At 33.4% G+C, this 22,700-nt stretch overlaps 1 protein-coding gene across 5 annotated transcripts in view; it reads left to right on the forward strand.

Annotated features, from left to right (window-relative positions):
- PRKACB (protein kinase cAMP-activated catalytic subunit beta) overlaps window positions 1–22,700 on the forward strand; it is a 120,869-nt gene that overhangs the window by 48,493 nt on the left and 49,676 nt on the right. For 2 of the 5 annotated variants that reach the window (XM_077771045.1, XM_077771046.1), the window contains exon 1: window positions 20,691–20,936. The exons of 1 other annotated variant lie outside the window; for it this stretch is intronic. In XM_077771045.1, the coding sequence (XP_077627171.1) occupies window positions 20,930–20,936 (7 nt within the window). In that variant the 5' untranslated portion in view covers window positions 20,691–20,929. Of the gene's footprint in view, window positions 1–3,744; window positions 4,003–20,689; window positions 20,937–22,700 lie in introns of those variants that run through there. 2 more of the 5 variants (XM_077771042.1, XM_077771043.1) reach the window with 2 other exon arrangements.

The raw sequence follows: 22,700 nt of genomic DNA on the forward strand, positions 1-22,700 counted from the left end.
TTTTAAAAATTTGTGTTTATTTTTATTTTTGAGAGAAAAAGAAAGAGAAAATGCTTGGGGGAGGGACAGAGAGGATCTGAAGCAGGATCTGCATTAACAGCAGCAAGCCTGATGCAGGCCTTGAACTCACAAACCATGAAATCATGATCTGAGCCAAAGTCAGATGCTCAACTGGCTGAACCACCCACATGCACCCGTGAATCCTATTAAAACATTTTGTTAAAGGCAAAACTATTACCCTAAAACCTTTATTTGAATAGCAGAGGTCATGATAATATTATTTGCCTTCTACATGGAACAGATAACATCATTTATGTGTCAAGTATGCTTCCATGGTTTTCTTTTAACCTTGAAACTCTGAAGTATATAGTTATGCTTGGCCTCAGCATGGTTGTAAACCTCAAGGTGGACATTGAAATCACATGCCTATAAGGCGACCAACCATCTAAATGGAAACATTCTAATAGCAGATCTTTAGACTATGGATAGTATAGTATATCCAAGAACTAATTCCACCTCCTACCATTCTTTTATTCCCACTTCCTCGTCTTTGTTTGAAAAATGCTGCATTTGAAAAAATCTTTACTTCTTTTGGTAATCACTCTTGTGCAGTACAAAGCAGCTCTGTTCTAGGAGCCAGAAGATTTAAGTGACTTTGGGCAAGTGACTTCTTGTTTATGTTTGTTATTCTCATCTTAAAATAAGGATAATAACACCTGTCCTGCCTACAGAATTTGTAAAGATCTGATAAGTCAGTGGAAACCATTTTAAATGTTGTAAAGTAATTGGTAAATGTAACCTTTCATAACTATTATTAAATATAAGGAAAAAAAGTTTTTTATGGTATCTTATGGTAATCAAAGGAGATTCAGCTCTGAAAATTGTTATAATCTCAAAAATTAATGCAGAATGAATAATAAGGACTTTATAACCTCAAAGTTGATTACTCTGGTTTTATTATCATACATTACTTTATTAAATTATTACTAGAGTATAAAATATGCTTTTACATCTATTTGGAGCACAGGGCTAGACATCTTCGTACAAATTAAAATTCTGAAAATACTGTCAGGATGAAATATGAGCAATATACTTCTTAAGATTAATTTGAATTATGAAGGAATTCCATTTTAGTTAAAGATGTAGTTGTTTCCTTCTAGCAGTAGATGCCAGTAGAGTTCTTCTTTTTAATAAAAATCATATTGCCTAAGGACTTCCATAGCAACAACTTCCTGGTCACATTACCATATATAGAAACATGCTCTGCAGACTAAAGATTCTACTTTCTATAAGGACTTGGTAACAAATGGAAACAGTTTTATTTAAAAAAAAAAAAAAGCCCAGATTTCATCACTAGATGAAGCTTACTTCCCCTTCCTCCTCCTTCCCTTCCTCCTCCTCCTTCCCCTCCTCCTCCTCCTCCTCTTTCTATACTTACTTTGTCCTAAGCTTTATGCATTGTTTTAAATAAATTAATCTTAGTGTTCTAGTTAGGAATCTGGATCATCTGTACTAAACTTGAGCAATGTTGAATATGCCTGGCTAAACATATTAAAAATGAATATGGTGAGACTGAAATGTTAGGATTAGCTTGTACATTTGGCAAGGGAATACCATGAGTGTAATATTTTGGAAGGTTAATGTGTCAGAGATGAGTGATTGAAAGAAATGACTGGAAGTAAAGAAGAAATTATTTTAGAAATCCACATTTGCACTAATAAAAATGAAACCCAAAGAATGAACAAAATTTAGTAACAGACTGAATAGAGAGAAAAAAAGAGTTCAGTGACATTGCATAAACAAAATTAAAACATTTTCAATTTTGTTTGATTTCTACTTAGATCTTTAATTTGTTAAGAATGAATGCTTTCTTCAGCATATATATTGAGTATGTAATACAGGCATTACATTTATGAATTCAAGTGACTCCCAATTTGAGACATAAATGTACAAACAGCAAGTTTTAACACAAAAATTTAAGATCGGTGGGAACAGGGGAGAGTAATTTATTTTCTAGGAAATATGTGGGAAAACTCAGTGAAGAGGAGACACTTAGAATGATCCTTGAAGATGAATAGAATTTCTCCCAAGATAACAAGTCAGAGAGGTCAGGAATTTCATCTACTTCTGCCCCTTGTAGTCCTTCTGTGCTCTGAGGTGTTTATTAAAGACTGCAGACACATGTTCAGTGTCTGTTTTGTGTAAAGCACTGTCAGATATTAATAAATTATCTATTCTTATACACACATATTTACACAGAAAGCTACACATTTGGAAGTTTAGTCTTATAGATCCTATTGACCATTTGTTTTCAGTGATACTCATTACACAAGACACAGTGTACACACATGAGCTGTTACTTGGCAAAATTCATTAGTCAGTTTTGTGTGTGTGTGTTCTAATTTGATTCCATTATTGTTCCTACTTATTCTATTTATTATTATTGTTCCCATTCTGTTTGTTAAGCATTTGGCAGGAAATCTGGACTAATATACTCTTAGATTCTTCTCCTTCCCAAGGAGAAAAGCATATAGATTTCTCATCCTTTAATTAGTGTCAAAAGGCAAGTACTCAAAATCATCACAAAATGCCACAGGTTACTTTGTTTCCTGCAAATGGACAATTTTAAATTTTATTTACTTTTAATCAAAAGAGTTGTTTCTAAGTCAGACCTAAAGTTAGGGATCAGGTAAACTGTAGCACTCAGTGTTTAGTTTTAAAAATTAATATGTTTTAGGGGCGCCTGGGTGGCTTAGTCGGTTAAGCGTCCGACTTTCGCTTAGGTCATGATCTCACGGTTCGTGGGTTCGAGCCCCGCGTCGGGCTCTGTGCTGACTGCCAGCTCAGAGCCTGGAGCCTGTTTCAGAGTCTGTGTCTCCCTCTCTCTCTGACCCTCCCCTGCTCATGCTGTCTCTCTCTCTCTCTCTCCTAGAAATAAATAAAACATAAAAAAAAAAATTTTAAAAAAAATAAAAATAAAATAAAAATTAATATGTTTTAGTAAACTAGAAGGAAATTTTTTTCTCAGTTAAATGTCTTGCTGTGGCTGATTTTATATAATTATAAATCTTATATTCTGTTCCTTTTTTCACATTTTAGAATGTTTTAAAATGTACTGCTGATAGGCACTTGTCAGCAGATTTTAAGTTTAATAAAGCAGTACTCACATACTATGTTTTTGTAGTTCCTGTATATATTAGACTTAAGTCAATGAGTTAGCAACATTCAGTTCTTTTTTCTAAGTGCTAATTCAAAGTTTTCTTAGTTAAAACACATTATAAAGTTGTTTTGCAAGAGTTTTTAATATTCACTTTATATGAGCTTTCAATGAAATGTTAGCTGCTTATAAGGATTCATGAAATCTGTATATTAGCTGATTTCCTGGAAAACACACACAACCTTTTTAACCTATTATATTTGGAGAGTGGTTTGGCCTTGAATTGTTTGCATAGGGTTGTAATGCATGTTTAACTAGTTTTCCTTTTAAACTTTTTTTTTCAGTCTGTAGATAAAGCCTTAAATTTAGTGTTCTCATTAGCCTATTTATTAATATTCAACACTCTTAAGTATAAAACATTTCAGGCTGATATTGCAAGTCTTTAAAATCGCCATCTCTAGTTGAAATGAAGAGTTTTGCTAAGAAAAGCTCAGTACTGTACCGTTTTATATTAACAGGAAACAGAACAGCAGTAGTGGTTTGAATACCCTGCAAACAGGAAGTTTGACACTTGCATAGCTCTTAGCTTCTGTGTAAGAAGTTGTTGAGCTCCTTCTGGAAATATTTTCAGTTACTTTAAGTAAAGTGTAAATGCACATGAATGGCAGCTTATAGAGAACTATCCTGTAACCAGTATACAGGTCCATCTGCTCTTCAGAAATTGGAAGGATTTGCTAGCCGATTATTTCATAGACATTCTAAAGGTACTGCACATGATCAGAAAACAACTCTGGAAAATGACAGCCTTCATTTCTCTGAACATACTGCCTTATGGGACAGATCAAGTAAGTTTTTTTTTTTTAATGATACATTTTAACTAGAAGCTAAAATATTAATTGGAGTTTTAGAATCAAGCATAAAGAACAATGTTTTGTTTGTCTTTTTACAATTTGTACAAGGACATTTTGTAGGATGAAGTTGCAAAATTCCACAAAAACTTGATTATAAGTTAATCTGAATTGCGTAGTTCGTCATTTTGTATTATATATGATCACTAAGTGAGTATCAGTAGGAAATCTTTTTACAAAATTCTTAGTATCATTTCTAGTTTATGTTACTTTTTTTGTTTTTTATTTTTCTTATATAAACGTGAAAAGCCTAAATTTTAGAAATATAATCAGTTTATTTTTTAAAAAATTGTTTGGATTTATAAGCCCTAAATTTCAAAGGGCAAAAGACTTGAATCTATAATTCAAGTTCTATTATGTTTGCCATTTTTTATTTTTAAATGCATGTGTGAAAGTTCAGTTTTACAAGCAGAATTTCTAATACAAAAGCATAGTATAATTATTCTATGTGAAATCTTGTATTTATAACATTAGAAATGTCAAAAGCTTTTATAATTATATTTTATGTTACTTATAATTATGTTTAAAGGAGGAAAAAGTTGTTTATGCATACATCACATTCTTTCCAGGCATGTTAAAATATTTGGACTTGCTGCTTTGCTAAAATGATATATAACCATTTTTTGGTGACATGCACTTTAAAAGATAAATTTCACGTATAAACAATACCAGTGCCTCCATTCCGCTTCTCACCTTGGACCCTCCCCAAAGTACTTTTGTCAATGTGATTAAAGGAACAATAGAATTACCCTTGGTATCCTTGCCCTTTTTGGTGTGTTTGACAATCAGATAGCAGTAGGTTTTGCCCTTTTCTGTTTGTATATTCCATAGCAGTTGAAAACACAGTTTAAAAAAGACAAAAACAAAGAATAGTTTACAGAATTTACTCCCTGGTTTTCACAGTACCTTCATAGTTCTATAGAAACTTATTTGAATTATTTATTTACTACATCAGAATTTTCTGCCTTCTTGGAGCTGTTTTAGGGAGAAAGTAAATATATGTGTAAAATTTTTCTTATTCTAAAGGTTTTGTTTATAATTAATCCTTACCAATCTCAAATATCTTCAAGTCAATAAACTATTAAGCATTGAAATAAAACTACATTATTAAAAGTTACCATGCTACAGAAGTTTGTTATTCATTCTACTTGCCCTATTCTGTTAAACTGCAATCTCCTAGGTCATTTTGGAAATCTTTTTCATGCATTTTAAGATCTTTTAATTAAGTGTTCAATGAAGAATGAGGACAGTACTGAATTAGTTTCTATTTCACTGAGACCTACTCCTCCAAATCGTCTTTACTAAATGTATCTCAAATGAATGACTATAACAAGCTTGTAATAATTAAAAGTTATGTTTGAACTATACTGTCACTATTTTTTTTTAATTAATGGGGCCTGTGATGTTTTCTGAAGCACATTTTAAAACCTAGCAGTTGAAGATAACATCGGGAGCCATGATTTCTTTTAGAAAAAGCAGACTGATAAAATGCTGTTAACATTTGTCTTTAATATGATGTCGCAAAATAAAATAGTATACTTGTACACAAGTAAAATTAGATGCAGACCTCGTAGCGCTGCAAATAATAGGCATAATACAAGAAATACTTAAAGAGTAACTGTATTCATTAATCAAGTATTCTTCCACTTTCTTCTCTTCATATCCCAAAAATAATCAAAATAGATGTAATAGTTTTATATACTTAATGATGAGTATAGTAAACATGGAGCTCTAGTTATGGTATGTGTTGATATAGAGGAGAAAACACGGATACAACAGAAAAAGAGGAATCTTATCATTTCAAAATTCCAAGGTTTATTTTTGTGCTGAAAACACCAATTATCATTTACAGATTGAGTTATGGAAGGAATTTGGACTATATGAAGTTTTTATGAAAATCACATTCTTCAAAGCTACTTAAAGCATTCTACTTGTATGACTTGTTTGACAAGAAAAAGGAATGTACTATCTACTGATAACAAACACTGAATATGCTTGTTCCAAAAGTGCTATTTTAAGAAATCAACTAAGCACAGAAACGACATGTAATTTTTTAAAAATTAAATGTGTGAACTATTGAATAAAGGTTATTTACCAATTTAGGTGTTTATGAAATGTAACAAGTTTTAATACAAATTTCTTTAGTGACACTACATATAGGAAGAAATACAGAATAAAAGCCAAATTGTAGTTTCCAGGTGCCTTAATTGTGTTTCATCTTTTACTACTAATGTGTTTCATCTTTTACTACTAAATTAAGTAACAGGAATTCCTGTTTGATAACATAAATATTTAACAGCTGATGCCATCCGCATATGAATACATGTTCAAAAGAAAAAAAACATGGAGGAATTCTGCTTTTTGTTCTGACTCAGAATGAATGAGTATATTGACATTCATTGAATTCTCTTTGAGCAAATGTATTATGGTTAGCTTTTAAATCTTCCATTGATCATAAACGGTGTATCAAATTATATAATGCTGAACTTGATCAAAGTTTTCATGTTTTAAATCTTAAACTTTATGTATGCACTTAATGAATGCCTAATAACAACATTTTAAGGACTGAATAGGTAATTACCATCAAACACTATTCTCCTTTCCATGAATTGACAGGCTGTTTTTCTAGTAGATACAAATCCATATGAGTGAAACCTAGATTTAAATACCATATTAAACAAATAAGCAATTTAGTATATGGATTTCTTCAGGTACAAATAGATAGCTAAGGTGGTTTATCAGATCACCTTATCTAGTCAGTTTTATCTTTCCAGAGCTCATACAATCTTCAAGACAATTCACTTTCATATTTATTTCTTAGGCAACTGAGTCTGTGTCATTGTAACCTCTAAGCTAGAGGACCTTCCACATTATCCTTTTATCTCCTTTTTCCATCTGCAACTATTCCATAAGCTTCTTGTTAGTAATCTGTTTTTATTTATTTGGCAAACTTTTTAAATTTCTTTTTCTTTCTAAGTTTATTTACGTTTTAGAGAGAGTGAGAGAGACAGAGCAGAGGAAGGGCAGAGAGAGGGAGAAAGAATCCCAAACAGACTCCGCACTGTCAGTGCAGAGCCCTGCATGGGACTTGACTCCATGACACTTGAGATCATGACCTGAGCCAAATTCAAGAGTCAGATGGTTTGACTGAGCCACCCAGTCACCCCTTGGCAAATGTTTTTGAGAATTTATTATATCATAGTCTAAACGGGGCTCTAAGAAAAATAAGATCTAGTTCTTACCCTCCAAAACAAGAGTAGGAAGAGCATACACACAAACATTTAGAGTATACTGAAATGGTCACTTAAAAATGTATAAGTAGCTTGGGGTGCCTGGGTGGCTCAGTCGGGTAAGTGTCCAACTTTGGTTCAGGTCATGATATCACAGTTAGTGAGTTCAAGCTCTGCGTCAGGCTCTGTGCTGATGGCTCAGAGCCTGGAGCCTGCCTCAGATTCTTTGTCTCCCTCTCTGCACCTCCCCTGCTCACACTCTGTCTCTGTCTCTCTCAAAAATAAATGAACCTTAAAAAAAATTTTTTTTAAATGTACAAGTAGCTTACTGTGGAGCTTAGCATAAGAAGAAATTAACATTAGGGGAGATGGGACCTTCAAGAATATAAAGAATGAATTGAATTTGGAGATTCAGAGGAGGAGGAAAAATACTTTATTATAAAGAAATAACATACACAAATAACTGAAAATATGAAATTTTAGGATTTACTTAAAAGACATAGTAAGATATTGTCCGGAAAGGTGGTCTGTAGATCTGATCTTTGATATTATTCGTTATTCAGAATTTTGGACTACAGTGTAATAGACAGTGAGGAGCCAATATAGCTTTTTTAAAGTGGAAAATAATATATATGCAATCTTTGTCAAAAGAGCCTAAAGAATTTTCTTTTTAACTAGCATAATAAAAGAGAAGTTAACTTGGTAATTCTACTACAAGGAAATGTATTTGGATACTATACATTTTCTTTATACATTTTCTACTATACATTTCTGCTGGGCAGTTAATTAGAACCAAGACTTTTGGTTCTAATTGACATGAACATGGCAATGAATAGTCAGACAGTGGATTCCCTTTATAATAACAGTGCTTATTTGAGGTGTTTCTTCTACCTGGAATTCGCTTTCCTTACTTCTACCAATGGTGAGATCTACTTGATCCTGCTCAAGTATTATCTCTGTAACAAAATCACCAAAGCATTTTATTCCTCTGTTTTTTATCTCTGTAAGAAAATCATCAAAGCATTCTATTCCTGTTTTTCATTCTATTAGAATTCATAATCTCTTCCTATATTCTCATATCATCTGATACTCACTTCAAATATGGTTTATTTTATAGATTTAAAATTATATTACCCTCATCCTTAAGTTACCTATCTCCCGTATTTGAACTCCTAGAAGGCATAAATTTGTCAATTTATTTTTGGTATCACCAGCAGAGTTCTCAATAAACATTGAGTTTTTTGTTAGATTGCCATTAAATATCACCACAGTCTTCCAGTAACAAGCTTTCTATAATGTGTTCTATTGTGATCTTTGCAATTTATCTCAGAGGCCTATGGTCATTAGCCAGAAGCCGTAAAATGCTGACCTGAATCTGGAAAATATTACATGCCAAAGGCACTAAACTTTTCCGTGTTACCTGTGTATTTTTATCATGATTATTTATAAGAATTTGAGTAATCAGCAGACCTTTTACTAAATTAATTGAGATATTAAATGATTTAATATTAGAAAATGTTTCCATGGACTATTTAGCAATGCCAAATAGTAACAGAAAAAGTAGCTTTTACTTGCTTGTATTTTGAAGAATAGCCATACTACATGGTTAGGGAAAAAAGGAAGATTAAGATTCTGAGTTAGAATCTGCATTTTAACAAAGTTTCCCAGCTGATTCATATGCAATTAAAGTTTGAGAGACACTTTTCCCCTAGTAACATGTTAACCTGATTACCAAGTAATATATCTTCGTTGGAGAAAATTTGCAAACCTTAGGAAAGAAAAAAGTAAAAATCACACAATCCCACCAAAAGCTAACTACTGCTAACATACAGTCTTATGTATATGTATATGTATCTTTTGTATATATAGTTTATTTGGTGCATAGATAAATTTCTGTCAGCCCCTAAATTTGGATCTTTTAGTACACAGTGTTTCATAACATCTTTGCTCATCATAAAGAGTTGTTCCACAGGGGCGCCTGGTGTCTCAGTTGTTTAATCGTCTTGCTCTTAGTTTCGGTTCAGGTCATGATCTCACCGCAGTGAGATCAAGACCCAAGTCAGTCACACCCAGTTTGGAGCCTGCTTAAGATGCTAAGGTTCTTTCTCCTTCTCCCACTACCCAGACCCACCTCAAAATAAAAAAGAAAAAGTTGTTCCACAGTATCTTTTAAGATGGCTGTTTTGTGTTCAGTTGTAACAATGCACCACAATTTATTTAACATATCACTGGTCCTCTAGATTGTTTTTAATTTTTTGCTATTATATAAAAAATGCTGTGATGAATATGCTTGTAGTTAAATCTTTGTATATATTATTTTAATATTTTATAGGACAAATTTAGAGAACTGTTATGACTATTTTAAATTGAAATAATTTGCACCTCAGATGTACATGTAATAAATCCTTTTGGAGTTAAACTTGTTTCAGTATTCAGAGAAGACATTTAAAATCCCTAGTATAATTTTCTGGCACATCATGCATGCTTTATTTTCTCCTTTATTACTAGTGTTTATCAAAATTTTCCACTTTTTACAACTGGTCAGTTATTAGTAGCAAATGGTCTGAGAGACATGTTTTATTTATTTCTTTTAAATGTTTCTTTTGGAGGGGCACCTGGGTGGCTCAGTCGGTTAAGTGCCCAACTTCCGCTGAGGTCTTGATCTCGTGGTTCCTGTGTTCGAGCCCCACATCAGGTTCTCTGCTGACAGCTCAGACAGAGCCTGGATCCTGCTTCAGATTCTATGTCTCATGCTTTCTGCCCCTCCCCCACTTGCTCACATGCTTGTGCTCTCTCTCTCTGAAAAATAAATGTTAAAAATTTTTTAAAAATAAATATTTATTTTTGAGAAAGAGAGCATGAGTGGGGGAGGGGCAGAGAGACAAGGAGACAGATTCTGAAGCAGACTCCAGGCTCTGAGCTGTCAGCACAGAGCCCAACACGGGGCTCAAACTGGTGAACCAAAGATCATGAACTGAGCCGAAGTCAGATGCTTAACCCACTGAGCTACCCAGGCACCCCATGAGAGACATGTTTTAGTTGCTGAATAGAGCATTATCATTAGGTAGGTGTTCCTTGATATAACTTAGCAGAGTATAACTTAGTTGGGTTGGAGATTTTAGTCATATTATAAAGCATATTGCATAATTCCGACTGTACAATGTAGCAGTGACTCCTATCCCTTCACTGCCACATTTCCTAGGTAGAATACTGTCATATACATTATCACATGAAACATTTATTTACTCTCTGTCAGGCATTGTTCTAAGGGCACTGCATATATTTGTTTACATAATCCTTTAAAAAACCTAGTAGGATAAGTATTATTATTCATATCTTACAAATGAAGAGCCTGGAGCACAATGAGGGAAAATAACCTCCTCAAGGTAATGTATCTAATGGAAGAAATTTGAATCCAGGCATTCTGGGTCCAAAGCCCATGCTTTAAATACCTGTTCCGGGAAATCTTGCTACATGTGTTTAAGAAAAACAGGTCTCTGGCTCCTGTAGCAAAGATTTGTACCTTAAGTTTCCTGTTCGATGCAGAGACAGCGTGCATATTAGGAGGACGAAGAAAAGCAACAGGCTAAAAGAGAATTTTGAAAATAAGATGTCCATGTGAAAAGAGCCAATAAGTTGAAAGTGTAGTGATGCATTCTCTGAAGGATTGAATATTACTTGCAAGCCCTAAAGTAATTGATGCTTTTAACTATATTTTTAACTAGTCATTGAACTAGTATGACTCACTTAGGATACAAATAAGGTTTCATCTTTTTTTTTTAATGTTTATTCATTTTTAGAGAGAGAAGGGGAGACACAGAATCTGAAGCAGGCTCCAGGATCTGAGTTATCAGTACAGAGACCAACACAGGGCTCTAACTCACAAAGCAGGAGATATGACCTAGCTGAAGTCCTGACGCTTAGACAAATGAGCCACCCGGTTTCATCTTTTAAATATTCAAATTAATCACTTGCACTCATCTATTCATATTAGTAGGACTGATAAGTAGCTTTTTTCTTGGGGTCTCCTTCCAGCCTCCTTCACATGTTGCTAAACTTGTGACAGTTTACTCATTACAGAGAGTCTAATCTTTATAAAGTGTAGATACAGAATGAAAGGAGTATTTTGATTAGTACGTAAGCTAGTGGTCTCATTTTTAGCTTCTGTTGATTTTGCCACTGCTTCATGGTTTGACGGTTTAAAACTAGTCTCAAAGGATTTGATATATTCTTGTTCTTGATGTGATGACACTGATCCTTGTGGAGATCTTAGTGGTTCTTAAATAGAAGGGTGACCGCCCTTTCCAGTGTTATGCTCATCCAAGGAATATACCATAGGATTTAGTTTCCTTAATTTATACTTATATACCTTTTGATCCTGACTTCTATGCCGGGTTGAATGTGTGAGGAGGTTANCTTGTCCAGAGATAGCCAACTGGTTGTCTGTAATGCAAATGTAGCTCCCAAATATGTTTTGTTTGGTCCTCATGGTATTTTTTAAAATAATTGAATTTTATACCATTCTTTTATATAAAAAATAAATATATAAAAATATAAAGTACAATGATTTTAAAACTAAAGATTTCATATTAGTATCTGGACTTCATATCCTTGAAATATTAAAGAAGTTGATTTCAGTGGCCTCCTATTCCCATTAAGTACAAATGGAGCACGGAATGAATATTCTCTTTAATCAGGATTAATACTGTCTGATTTACGCTAATTTTTACTTCTATTGTTTTGCCTGTGTGGCCTCTGTAGGCACTTAAATTTGGCCTATAGTGCCTCCATTATTGAGCCTAAATCACCAACTCACATTCTGCTTTCCTCTTTGATAAAGCTTGCTTAGTGTGCCTTCCTACTCATGGGCCACAGGTACTATCTTTAAACTTCATGAAAGAAATTCTGGTAATTCTGAATCTTAGAAAGGGGGCTCTAAGTTTTAATCCCTTTTTGAATTCCCTTTTTGAATCCCTTTTTAGGATTCATTTTATTTTTAATGAATATCTACTTCCTCCTTCCCTTTAATTAGTTTTGTTTACCATTGGGTATTAGGAAGGAACAGCCTTTATCTAGCTCCAAAGGGTTTTTGTTAAATGATTCCCCTAAGCTAATGGATGCCTACCAGCCTTATATTTACATAATTAAGTTGTCCACTAAAGTGATTCTTCCCAGAATAAAGAAGATCTGCTTCAAGCCACTGTCTTTACATCCAAAGAGAAGCACTTGACAACTTTTTAAAAAATTAAGTATAACTTATATACCATAAAACTCACTCATTATAAGTATACAGTTCAATGTTTATTAATAAATTTATAGAATTTTGTAGCTATCATCATATCTCCTTTTCAGAATATTTCCATCACCTCAAAAAGTCCTTTTGTGCCCTTCTGCAATGAGTCTCCCACTTTACTTCAACCTCAAACAAATCCTGATCTGTTTTCTGTCCCTGTAGATTTTGTCCCCACAGATTTTCCTTTTCTGGACGTTTTATATAAATGGAATTACACAGTGTGTAATGTAATCTATTGTTTCTGGCTTCTTGCACTTAGAATAATGTTTTTGAGGTTTATCCATGTTATAGAATATACCAACAATTTTATTGCTGAATTATAGCATACTTTATGAAAATAATACATTTTCTTTATCCACTCAGGAATGTTTTTGGTTATTTGGATAACGTTTCTATAAACAATTGCATACAAGGCTGAGTGGACAATGCTTTCAGTTCTTTTAAGTAGGTATCTAGGAGTAGAATTGCTGTGTCGTATGTTAAGTTTATGTTTATTCTTTTAAGAAACTTCCAAATTGTTTTCTTAAGTGGCTTTGCCATTTTACATTACCACCAGCAATGTCTGAGGGCCACAGTTTCTTTTCACATTCTTGTCAATACTTGATATCATCAGCCTTTTTGATTATAACCATTCTGTTATGGGTGAACTGGTATCTTAATGTGGTTTCAGTTTGTATTTCTCTAATGATGATGTTGAGCATAATTTCATATGCTCTTATGAACTGTTTGGGTATCTACTTTGGAGAAATATATTTACATATCTTTTGCCCACCTCCAAAATTGAGGATTTTTACCTTCTTATTATCAAGTCTTGAAAGTTCTTTATGTAGTCTGAACACAGGTTCTTGACCAAATACATAACTTGGAAGTATTTCCTCTCATTTTATGGCTTGTCTTATTTTCTTAAATGATCTCTTTGAAGAGGAAAAGGTTGTGATTTAATTAAGTCCAATTTATCATTTTTTACCTTTATAGATAGTACTTTAAAAAAATTTTTTTAATGTTTTATTTATTTCTGAGAGAGAGACAGAGACAGCATGAACAGGGGAGTGTCAGAGAGAGAGGGAGATACAGAATCTGAAGCAGGCTCCAGGCTCTGAGCTAGCTGTCAGCACAGAGCCCGACGCGGGGCTTGAACCCACGTACTGTGAGATCATGACCTGAGCTGAAGTCGGACGCTTAACCGACTTAGTCACCCAGGCGCCCCTATAGATTGCACTTTTGATGCCAAATTCTAAAATATCATTGTCTAACCCAAGGCAATGAAGATTTTTATTCTCTGCTTTCATCTACAAATCCATTTTTTTAAGTTGTTTTGTATATGATGTAAGGTATGGAGTGAAGTTCTTTTTCTTTTTTTTCCTCTTCATATGGGTATCCAATTTTTACTGCACTTTTAATTCAATTTTTAGCATCAGCTATCAGTTTCTTTTAAAAAAAATTCTGCTGCTGGGGCAACTGGGTGGCTCAGTCAGTTAAGCGTCCGGCTTCGGCTCAGGTCATGATCTCATGGTTCGTGGGTTCGAGCCCCGTGTCAGGCTCTGTGCTGACAGCCAGCTCACAGCCTGGAGCCAGTTTCAGATTCTGTATCTCCCTCTCTCTCTGACCTTCCCTGCTCACACTGTCTCTCTCTCAGAAATAAATAAAAACATAAAAAAAAATTAAAAATAAAAAAATTCTGTTGGGATTGAGTATTGTGACCCATGAAGATGAAATATTTCTCCATTTAATAGATGGTCTTTAATTTCTATGCAGTTTTCTACTTGTTAGTGAAGAAGTCTTGTTAAAATTCACTTTTTAAAGTTTTTATTTAAATTCCAGTTAGTTAACTGTAATATTAGTTTTAGGTGTACAATACAGTGATTCAACACTTTTATATAACACTTGATGCTCATCACAGCAATGTACTCCTAATCTTCATCACCATTTTAGTCATCCTCCCACCTGCCTCCCCTCTGGTAACCATCAGTTTGTTCTCTATAGGTTGAGTCTATTTCTTAGTTTGCCCTCCTATCTTTTTTCCCTTTGCTCATTTGTTTTGTTTCTTAAAGTCCATATATAAGTGAAATCACATGGTATTTGTCTTTCTTTGACTGACTTATTTTACTTAGCATAATACTCTAGCTCCATCCATATTGTTGCAAATAGTAAGATTTCATTCTTCCTATGGCTGAGTAATATTCCATTGTGCGTCCGTGTTTGTATGTGTGTATAATTGATTTTTAAATATTTTATTTTTGTTAATACTCTTGTGAATGGAGTGATTTCTTTTACATTTGGGTTGTAGTTCCTAGTGAATTAAAATCTTACTGATTTTTGGATATTAACCTTGTATCCTATGATGTTAAATTTATTTATTAATTCTAATCATTTATTTGTAGATTTTTAGAATTTTCTACATATATAATCAGGTCATAAAAAAGCAAATAAATCCAACTTTCTTTTTTATCAATCTGTATGCCTTTTTCTTACCTCATTGCACTGGCAACAATCTCTAATATAAAATTGCTTGGAAGTGATGTGTGTAGATATTCCTGCCTTATTCTCAGTTCTAGGGAGAAAACATTCCATCTTTCACCATTATATATGATGTAAGCTATAGAGTCCCCTACACAATTCCCTATGAGTCCTAATTTGTTGATAGCTTTTATCACAGGTGTTGAATTTTTGGAATACCTCTTCTTTGTATATTCAGATGATTATGTGGTTTTGTCTTTTATTAATACAGGGCATTCCTTTAATTGATTTCCAGTGTTGAACCAACCTTGCATTCCTTGGATAAATCATACATGATCATGGTATATAATCCTTTTCCTCTACTGTTGGGTTAAGTTTGTTAATATTTTGATAAAGATAATTTGCATTGTGATGGATATTGGTCTGTAATTTTCTGTTGATCTTTGTCTAGCTTTGGTATCAGGCATTATAGAATAATTTGGGAAGTGTCACATCCTCCTCTATATTTTGAAAAAGTTTATATGGGATTGGTATTATATCTTTGGATGTTTCATAGAATTCCCCAGTGAAGCCATATGGACCTGAGCTTTTCTTTGTGAGAAAAAATTTTAATTATTAACTGAACATTTTAATTTGTTCATGAATCTCTTCAGATTTTCTATTTCTTCTTGAGTTAGTTCCAGTACCTGTGTCTTTCTATGAATATGTCCATTTCACCTAAGTTATATAATTAAGATAAAGTTATTTATAGTATTCCCTTATAAATTTTTTAAATTCCTTTAGTGTCAGGGATGATATTGTCTTTTCATTTTTGATTTGGGTAATTAGTATCTTTTCTATTTTGTATTATTTCGTTTGGTCATGTTTTGTTAGTTTTAATTTTTCATCAGTGTAGCTTCATCAGTAAGACATTTGGACTTACTCATTTTCTCTGTTGTTTTCAATTTTCTATTTCATTGAAGTCTGCTCTGATCTGCTGTTTGGTTTGGTTTAATTTGACCTTCCTTCTTGAGTTTCTTAAGGTAGAAGCTTAAATTATTGTTTGAGACCTTTCTTTTTTTCTAATGTAGGTATTTAAATCTACAAATTTCTCTCTAAGCTCTGCTTTGTCTACATTTCATAAATATTGATTTCTTGTAAGTTCTTTTACATTCAGTTCAAAGTATTTTCTTATTGCCCTTTGTAGATCTTTGTAATTTAAATCCAAGTATTTGGGAATTTCCAAATTTTCCATTGCTGACTTTTTTTCTTAGAGAGAGACAGAGTGTGAGTGGGGGAGGAGCAGAGAGTGAGGGAGACACAGAATCTGAAGCAGGATCAAGACTCTGAACTGGCAGCACAAAGCCCACATCGGGCCTTGAACTCACAAACTGTGAGATCATGACCTGACCTGAAATCTGACATTCAAACCAACTGAGGTACCCAGGCAACCCCCCATCTGTTGCTGATTTCTAATTTAATTCTACTGTGATCAGAGAACATACTTTGATTTTTCAGTACTTTCAAAGTTGAAATTTGTTATAGTATTTAGCATATGCTTAATGTGGAAATTTCCATGTGTGCTTGAAAACACTGTGTATTTTGATGATGTTAGGTACTGTGTTTTATAAATGTCATATTTAAATGGTATTATTCAAGTTTTCTGTATCTTTGCTGATTTTCTGTCTAGTTTTTCCATGAATTATTAAGAAGGGAATATTGAAATCTTCAGATATAATTGTTGAATTATGACATTCTCCATTCAATTCTGTCATTTTTGTTTTAGTATTGGGGGGCTGTTTTTTTCAGTGCATATACATTTCTAATTATTAACTCTCTCAAGTGTATTGGCTCTTTTATCATTATGAAATGTCCTTTTTGTGTGAAGTACTATTTTATTTTTCTCTTAAAGTCTATTTTGTCTGATACTGATTTAGGTACTCCAGCTGTCTTATGGTTACTATTTTCATGGTATATCTTTTTCTTTTCCTTTTCCTTTCAACCTACGTGTATCCTTAAATCTAAAGTGTGGCTCTTCTAGAAAAGATATAGTTGGGCTCTGCTTTTTTTTTTTTTTATTCTGCTTTTTTTTTTCCAGACTGATAATTTCTGTCTTTGAGCCATCTTTGTTCCATTCACATTCAATATAATTATTGATATGGTTGTATTTACATCTTCTACTGTGCTGCTTGTTTTCTACATGTCTTATAGTTCTTGCTGCTATTGTTTCTTTTTCACTTCTTTAGTGTTAAACAAATATTTATTAGGTGCCATTATAATTCTTCATTTTTTAACTAAATTTTTAAAAGATATTTTCATAATGTTTGATTTAGGGGTTATTATAATGTACATTTCATCTTATCACAGTCTACTTGAGGATAGTACTGATTTAATTCTAGTAAATTATTTAAATCTAGTAAATCTATTTTGATCCAACATAGCTCAATTTCTTCTCCAGCTCTGTGTTAGTATTTTCAAACATATTACATATATATTTTTATAAACCTCAGCAATGCAATTTCATACAATTGAAGTCCTTTAAAGAAATTAAGAGAAGGGGCGCCTGGGTGGCTTTATCGGTTAAGCGTCTGACTTCAGCTCAGGTCATGATCTCATGTTCGTGGTTTCGAGCCCTGCGTTGGGCTCTGTGCTCACAGCTACCTCAGAGCCTGGAGCCTGCTTCAGATTCTGTATCTCCCTCTCTCTGACCCTCCCCTGCTCACACTGTCTCTCTCACTCTCTCAGAAATAAATAAAAAACATTTTTAAAAAAGTTTAAAAAAAGAAATTAAGAGAAGAAAACAGAAAAGTATGTATTTATAAGATCTTTTACTTCTGTCTGTACCATTTCCAGCATTCTTCATTTCTTCCTGTCAATTGAATATTGCCTGGTGTCATTTCTTTTCATCCTGAATGACATCCTTAAGTATTTCTGCTTACAACAAACATTCTCAGTTATTTGTTTGGGAATGTCTTTATTTCACCTTTGTTTTTGAAGGATAATGTTTTGGATAGAGAATTGTTGTGAAAAGGTTTGTTTCTTTTTTCTCTTAGAGCTCTATGAATATATCATTCCACTGTCTTCTAACCTTTCTTATTTCTGTTAAGTCATTGATCGTATTGCTTTTTCTTTGTGCATTATTAGCCATTTTTCTCTTGCTGCTTTTAAGATTTTGTCTTTGTCTTTGTCTTTCAAAAACTTGACTATGATGTGTCTAGGTATGGATCTCTTTGTGTTTATTCTAGTTGATATTATTTGAACTCCTGGATCTGTTGGGTAATGTTTTCCATATTGGATTTTCAACCATTATTTCTTCAAATGTTTTTTTCTTTGCCCTTTGTCTTTCTCCACGCTTTTTAGGATTCCTATTACATGTACGTTGGTACCCTTGATATTCTGCAGGTATGTGAGGGTCTGTTCATTATTCTCCAGTCTTTTGTTCTCTGTATTCTTCAGTCTGGAAATTTCTATAAATCTGTCTTCAAGCTCACTGTTTCAGTCTTTACCCTCCTCAGATCTTCTGTTGGGCCTGTGTAGTGAGTTCGTAAATTTTGGTTATTGTACTTTGAAAGTCTATGATTTTTATGTTGTAAATAGTTTCTCTTTCTGTATTGAAACTCTCCTTATATCATTGTCATTATAATTTTAATTATTTAAACATAATTGCATTTTATTCTTTCATATATTTATAATTTATATATTTGTATCTGTTTTAAAGTTTGTCTGACAAATCCTATATTTTAACCTATTCAGAGACATTTTCTGTTGACTGCCTTTTCTCTTCATGATGATTACATAATATTTTTGTCACAAAAAAAAAACCACCTGATTTTTTAAAATAATATTTTTGTGGCAGTTCTGGATTCTGATTATTCTTTCTTCCTGGTTGTATGTATGTATTTATTTATCTTTAATAACTTTTTTGGCCTTAATATATGGACTGTCCCCCATGGTGTGTGACTGCTGATTTCCCTGCTAGGAATTACCCTGTGCCTTTGTAACTAGGTTGTTATTCATTGATTGATCAGAGGTTGTGTTCAAATGCTTTGAGCAAGTCTGTGCTGATGGAGCTGTTTGTGGGATGAGGAGCACATTCAGTGTTCAGGCAGTTTTCAAGTCAGTACCAGCTTTAACTTTCTGCAGGGCTCTCTTGGGTCTCCCCTACAGGAATAGCTTCCTAGTTAGCTAGGGATATGTGAAGAGCTTATTTAGGTCCGCTCTGACTCTCTCATTTCCATTTTCTGTGTTAAATTTCTTGCTAGACTACCAGTCTGCTGCTCACCCCTACCAAGGCCACAACTTTAGACTAGCAAAGCTGGACACTTTCCCTGTTCATTTCCTACAGTTTGCTTTTTTAATTGACAACATCACTTGTGTGGGATTTTTTTGGCCTCCTCTGTGTATCACGTCAGCCCCTCTGGTAGCAAAGCTGCTAGTTGTCGTGGTCAGCCCCACCTGGTGGAAGTACTGCACTGACTGAGCTGTTGGGGGAACAGGAGCAACACTGAGCAAGACCTCCTTAGACTCCCACTGCTCTTAGACACAATTCAGCAGTTTTTCATGAATAAATGCTCCTCAATTTATTGTTTGTGATTGCTGGGTTTCCAGAGCTGTGAAGTCATTGTTTTTGACAATTTTGTCCAGCTTCATAGTTGTTTCTTAGAAGCTTTGCTGACTTACTCATGCCCCCATCACCAGAACTCCTAGCTCACCTGGCAGCTTTAAAAATGGCAAGTTCACTTGCTGAAGTTCCACTGAACGAGGTACCATTCTACAGATCCTTTGTACCATTTTGGTACAAAATTTAGGTCTTTGGGAATCAGAACAGTCTGTTCACCATGCCATCCAGTCTGCCCACCTTGCTATACAATCTGTCATCTTCATCCTCTTTGATGTAAAGAATTTTACACTTCAACAATGATCACCAGTAACTTTTCGCATGTTATTCTCTTTTGAAAACCATATTAGTGGCATCTGACACTGTTTGTAATGCCGAATTTAATGGAAGTTTATAAATTAGCTGTTTCATGATTCTGCTTTATAAATGAAGAAATCTGTAGTGTTGTATTTTGTCTCTTCCGTAATACAGAATGTTTAAATGGTTAACATTTGTGCTGCAGTATAGCTTTCTGGCTCATGAAAAATGAAAGCTATCAGCGATCTGGGCAATAAGATTCATCGCCAATAGTCACTAGCAACAGCACACAGCATTTTAATATCAGTGAGGTCCACAGCTAGCAGTAAGAGCTGGTGTAATTGAAAGACGTTTAGGTGCAATCATTCTGCTGTTTGTTCCTTGCCAGGTTCAACATGGGATTGTGTGAGTATTTGAAGAAAACAGCAATTTTTTTATATCTTTGAAAGATGTAAAAAGGGTAGATAAGTGTTTAAATTTAAGAAATGTGGTAATTTTTAAATCATGTGGCTCTAAAATAAAAGGATATTTTATTTGTCTTGCTTGATTAAAGCTTTAGAAAAGCTACTCCTTGGTTACAAGTGAACCGATAATTCTGGTCTAATGTTGCCGTGGTAACAACTCATGCTGATATAATTGAGAACATCTTATACATCCTGGTTTGAACATTTTCTCCCTGCCATTTTGAGTTGTTCTGGTGGTATATGAAGGAGGCTAGAATAACCAGCTTGAAAGAAATTAAATCTGGTTATACACATCTTTGGCATTAATCTGGTGTTTACTAGTGATATCTCATGCTGGGCAGTTATGCTTTGCTTCTAGGGGCTTTTCTTTTTTAAACAAAAGAAAGCTATTTTCATTTCTGTGTGCTGCATGTTCCAGTGTATGTGTTTACACCATCGGTTCTTCTACCTCTAGAGATTAGCATAACTCCCTTTGCTGTTGGATTGTTGTTTTGAGCAATATGTTTTGGAAAGGTTGGTTTTCATCATGAGTGGTAAGTATGCTCTCTGAGCCACTGCAGCTATATATTTTTTAGAAATAATTAACTATACAAGGAAAAAATATTTTCTAAAGGGGCAATTGTAAAGCCGGAGCTACAGTGAATTACATTTTCTATTGATGCTTTTGCATTTTGGCATTATAGTAATTTGCTTTTAAAATCCATTGAGAACTGTGAACAAGTAAAACCACTATTAATAGTAGATACTAATAATTGGTTTTTAATTTTGTTTATGGTTTGATTTATTGTATTCATTAAATACTGTTGTTACTAATTGTGATATAAATTAGTGAGTAAAAGACCCACCATGATAAGATAGGAATTTCTTTTTATTATCTGATCCTGAAGATAACTTAACTTTCCATTTATTGGCTTTGTCATTCTAATATTAAATTTTGTTAGCTTCTTTTTGACTACGTTTTTAAAAAAACATTAATCTTGAATAAGATGCTGCCAGAATTTTGTTGATTTACTGGCTGCTCGTAACTACAGTTCGTTGAGAAATAGAGAATTAATGATGAAATAAATATGTGCATTTTGGTTTTGGAGGCTTTGTTAAAATTTTTCAGAGATACTTTTTTGGGGGAAATAATTTGTTAGAATAAGTACTTTCATGATCATAACTTTCCTTTTATGTTTTTATAATATGTCTTATTTTTTGGAAACATTTCCAAAAATGCTTTTTGAGAAAATATCTTACAGTATATACTGCAGTTTATCATAGGGTAAGAGCTGTTCACTTTAAGCCAAACCTGCAGCTAAAAATAGATATCCTGTTGTTAGAGTGAGAAATACTTGCTTACAGCATAATTCATTAGCGTCTTTTTGCTTAACTAAAAAGAGGATATTTATAAGTTAACCCTTGAATCCAAAGACTTTAGGAGAAATGTTATATTATTTTCTTATAACGTAACAGTCTATAATTTATACTTAAAAGATTTGGAATTGGAATCTAGAATCTGAGAGAGTTGGATTTTTGCTATATAATGGCAGAATTCAAAACAGATATACATTTTGTTCCATAAATGAAGATCACCTCATTACTGCCAGTAAATATTCTTTTATCCTGTTTCCATATACCATAAGCCTCTTCAGCACTGTTAGGTATTTGTGAAATGATATGAAACATTAAAGGACGTTTTTATATGCAAGACATTAAGAATTGTTATTGTTATTTTCCTGTTAGTAGACATCCTTCTGATCTAGTGTTTTAAATTTGGGCTAATATTACAGAATTAACATGTTAACATTTCTTAGGCTTCCTGTGGGTATCAAAATTGAATATGCCTGTTGTTCATACTTAAAATTATTAGATTTCTTTGACTCTGGCCAGTGCATGTTTGCTCTTTGAAAGTTTGGTATAGAACAGAATTTTTAGGTAGCCACTGTGGTGGTCTAGAGGTTTTACAGTTGGATATATTGGTTTTAACTGAAGAAAATTGTTGCTGCTTTTGTATTGCTTTATTTCTCTTTGAAGAATCTATGGATTATTAAGGTAGTATTTGATATACTTGATCCTATTGGCTTGTCCTTATAGCCTTTTCTAACTCAGGAATCATAGTAATCACAGTTAGGCATTCTGACTTTTCCAATATTGTCCAATTTCAACTAATTTTACTCTTGTCGTAAGTGGTTACAAGCCTTAGCTATCAAAAGGTGGAAAATTACAAATGAAGTGTGATTTTATTTGTAAAAGTAGGCAAATGATAGACCTTTTTATCTGAGTTTATAGATATACATGTGGTGTGTATATATATA

Source organism: Crocuta crocuta, unplaced genomic scaffold, assembly GCF_008692635.1.
Source record: "Crocuta crocuta isolate KB4526 unplaced genomic scaffold, BGI_CrCroc_1.0 scaffold125, whole genome shotgun sequence".
In the NCBI taxonomy this organism is placed as follows: Eukaryota; Metazoa; Chordata; class Mammalia; order Carnivora; family Hyaenidae; genus Crocuta; species Crocuta crocuta.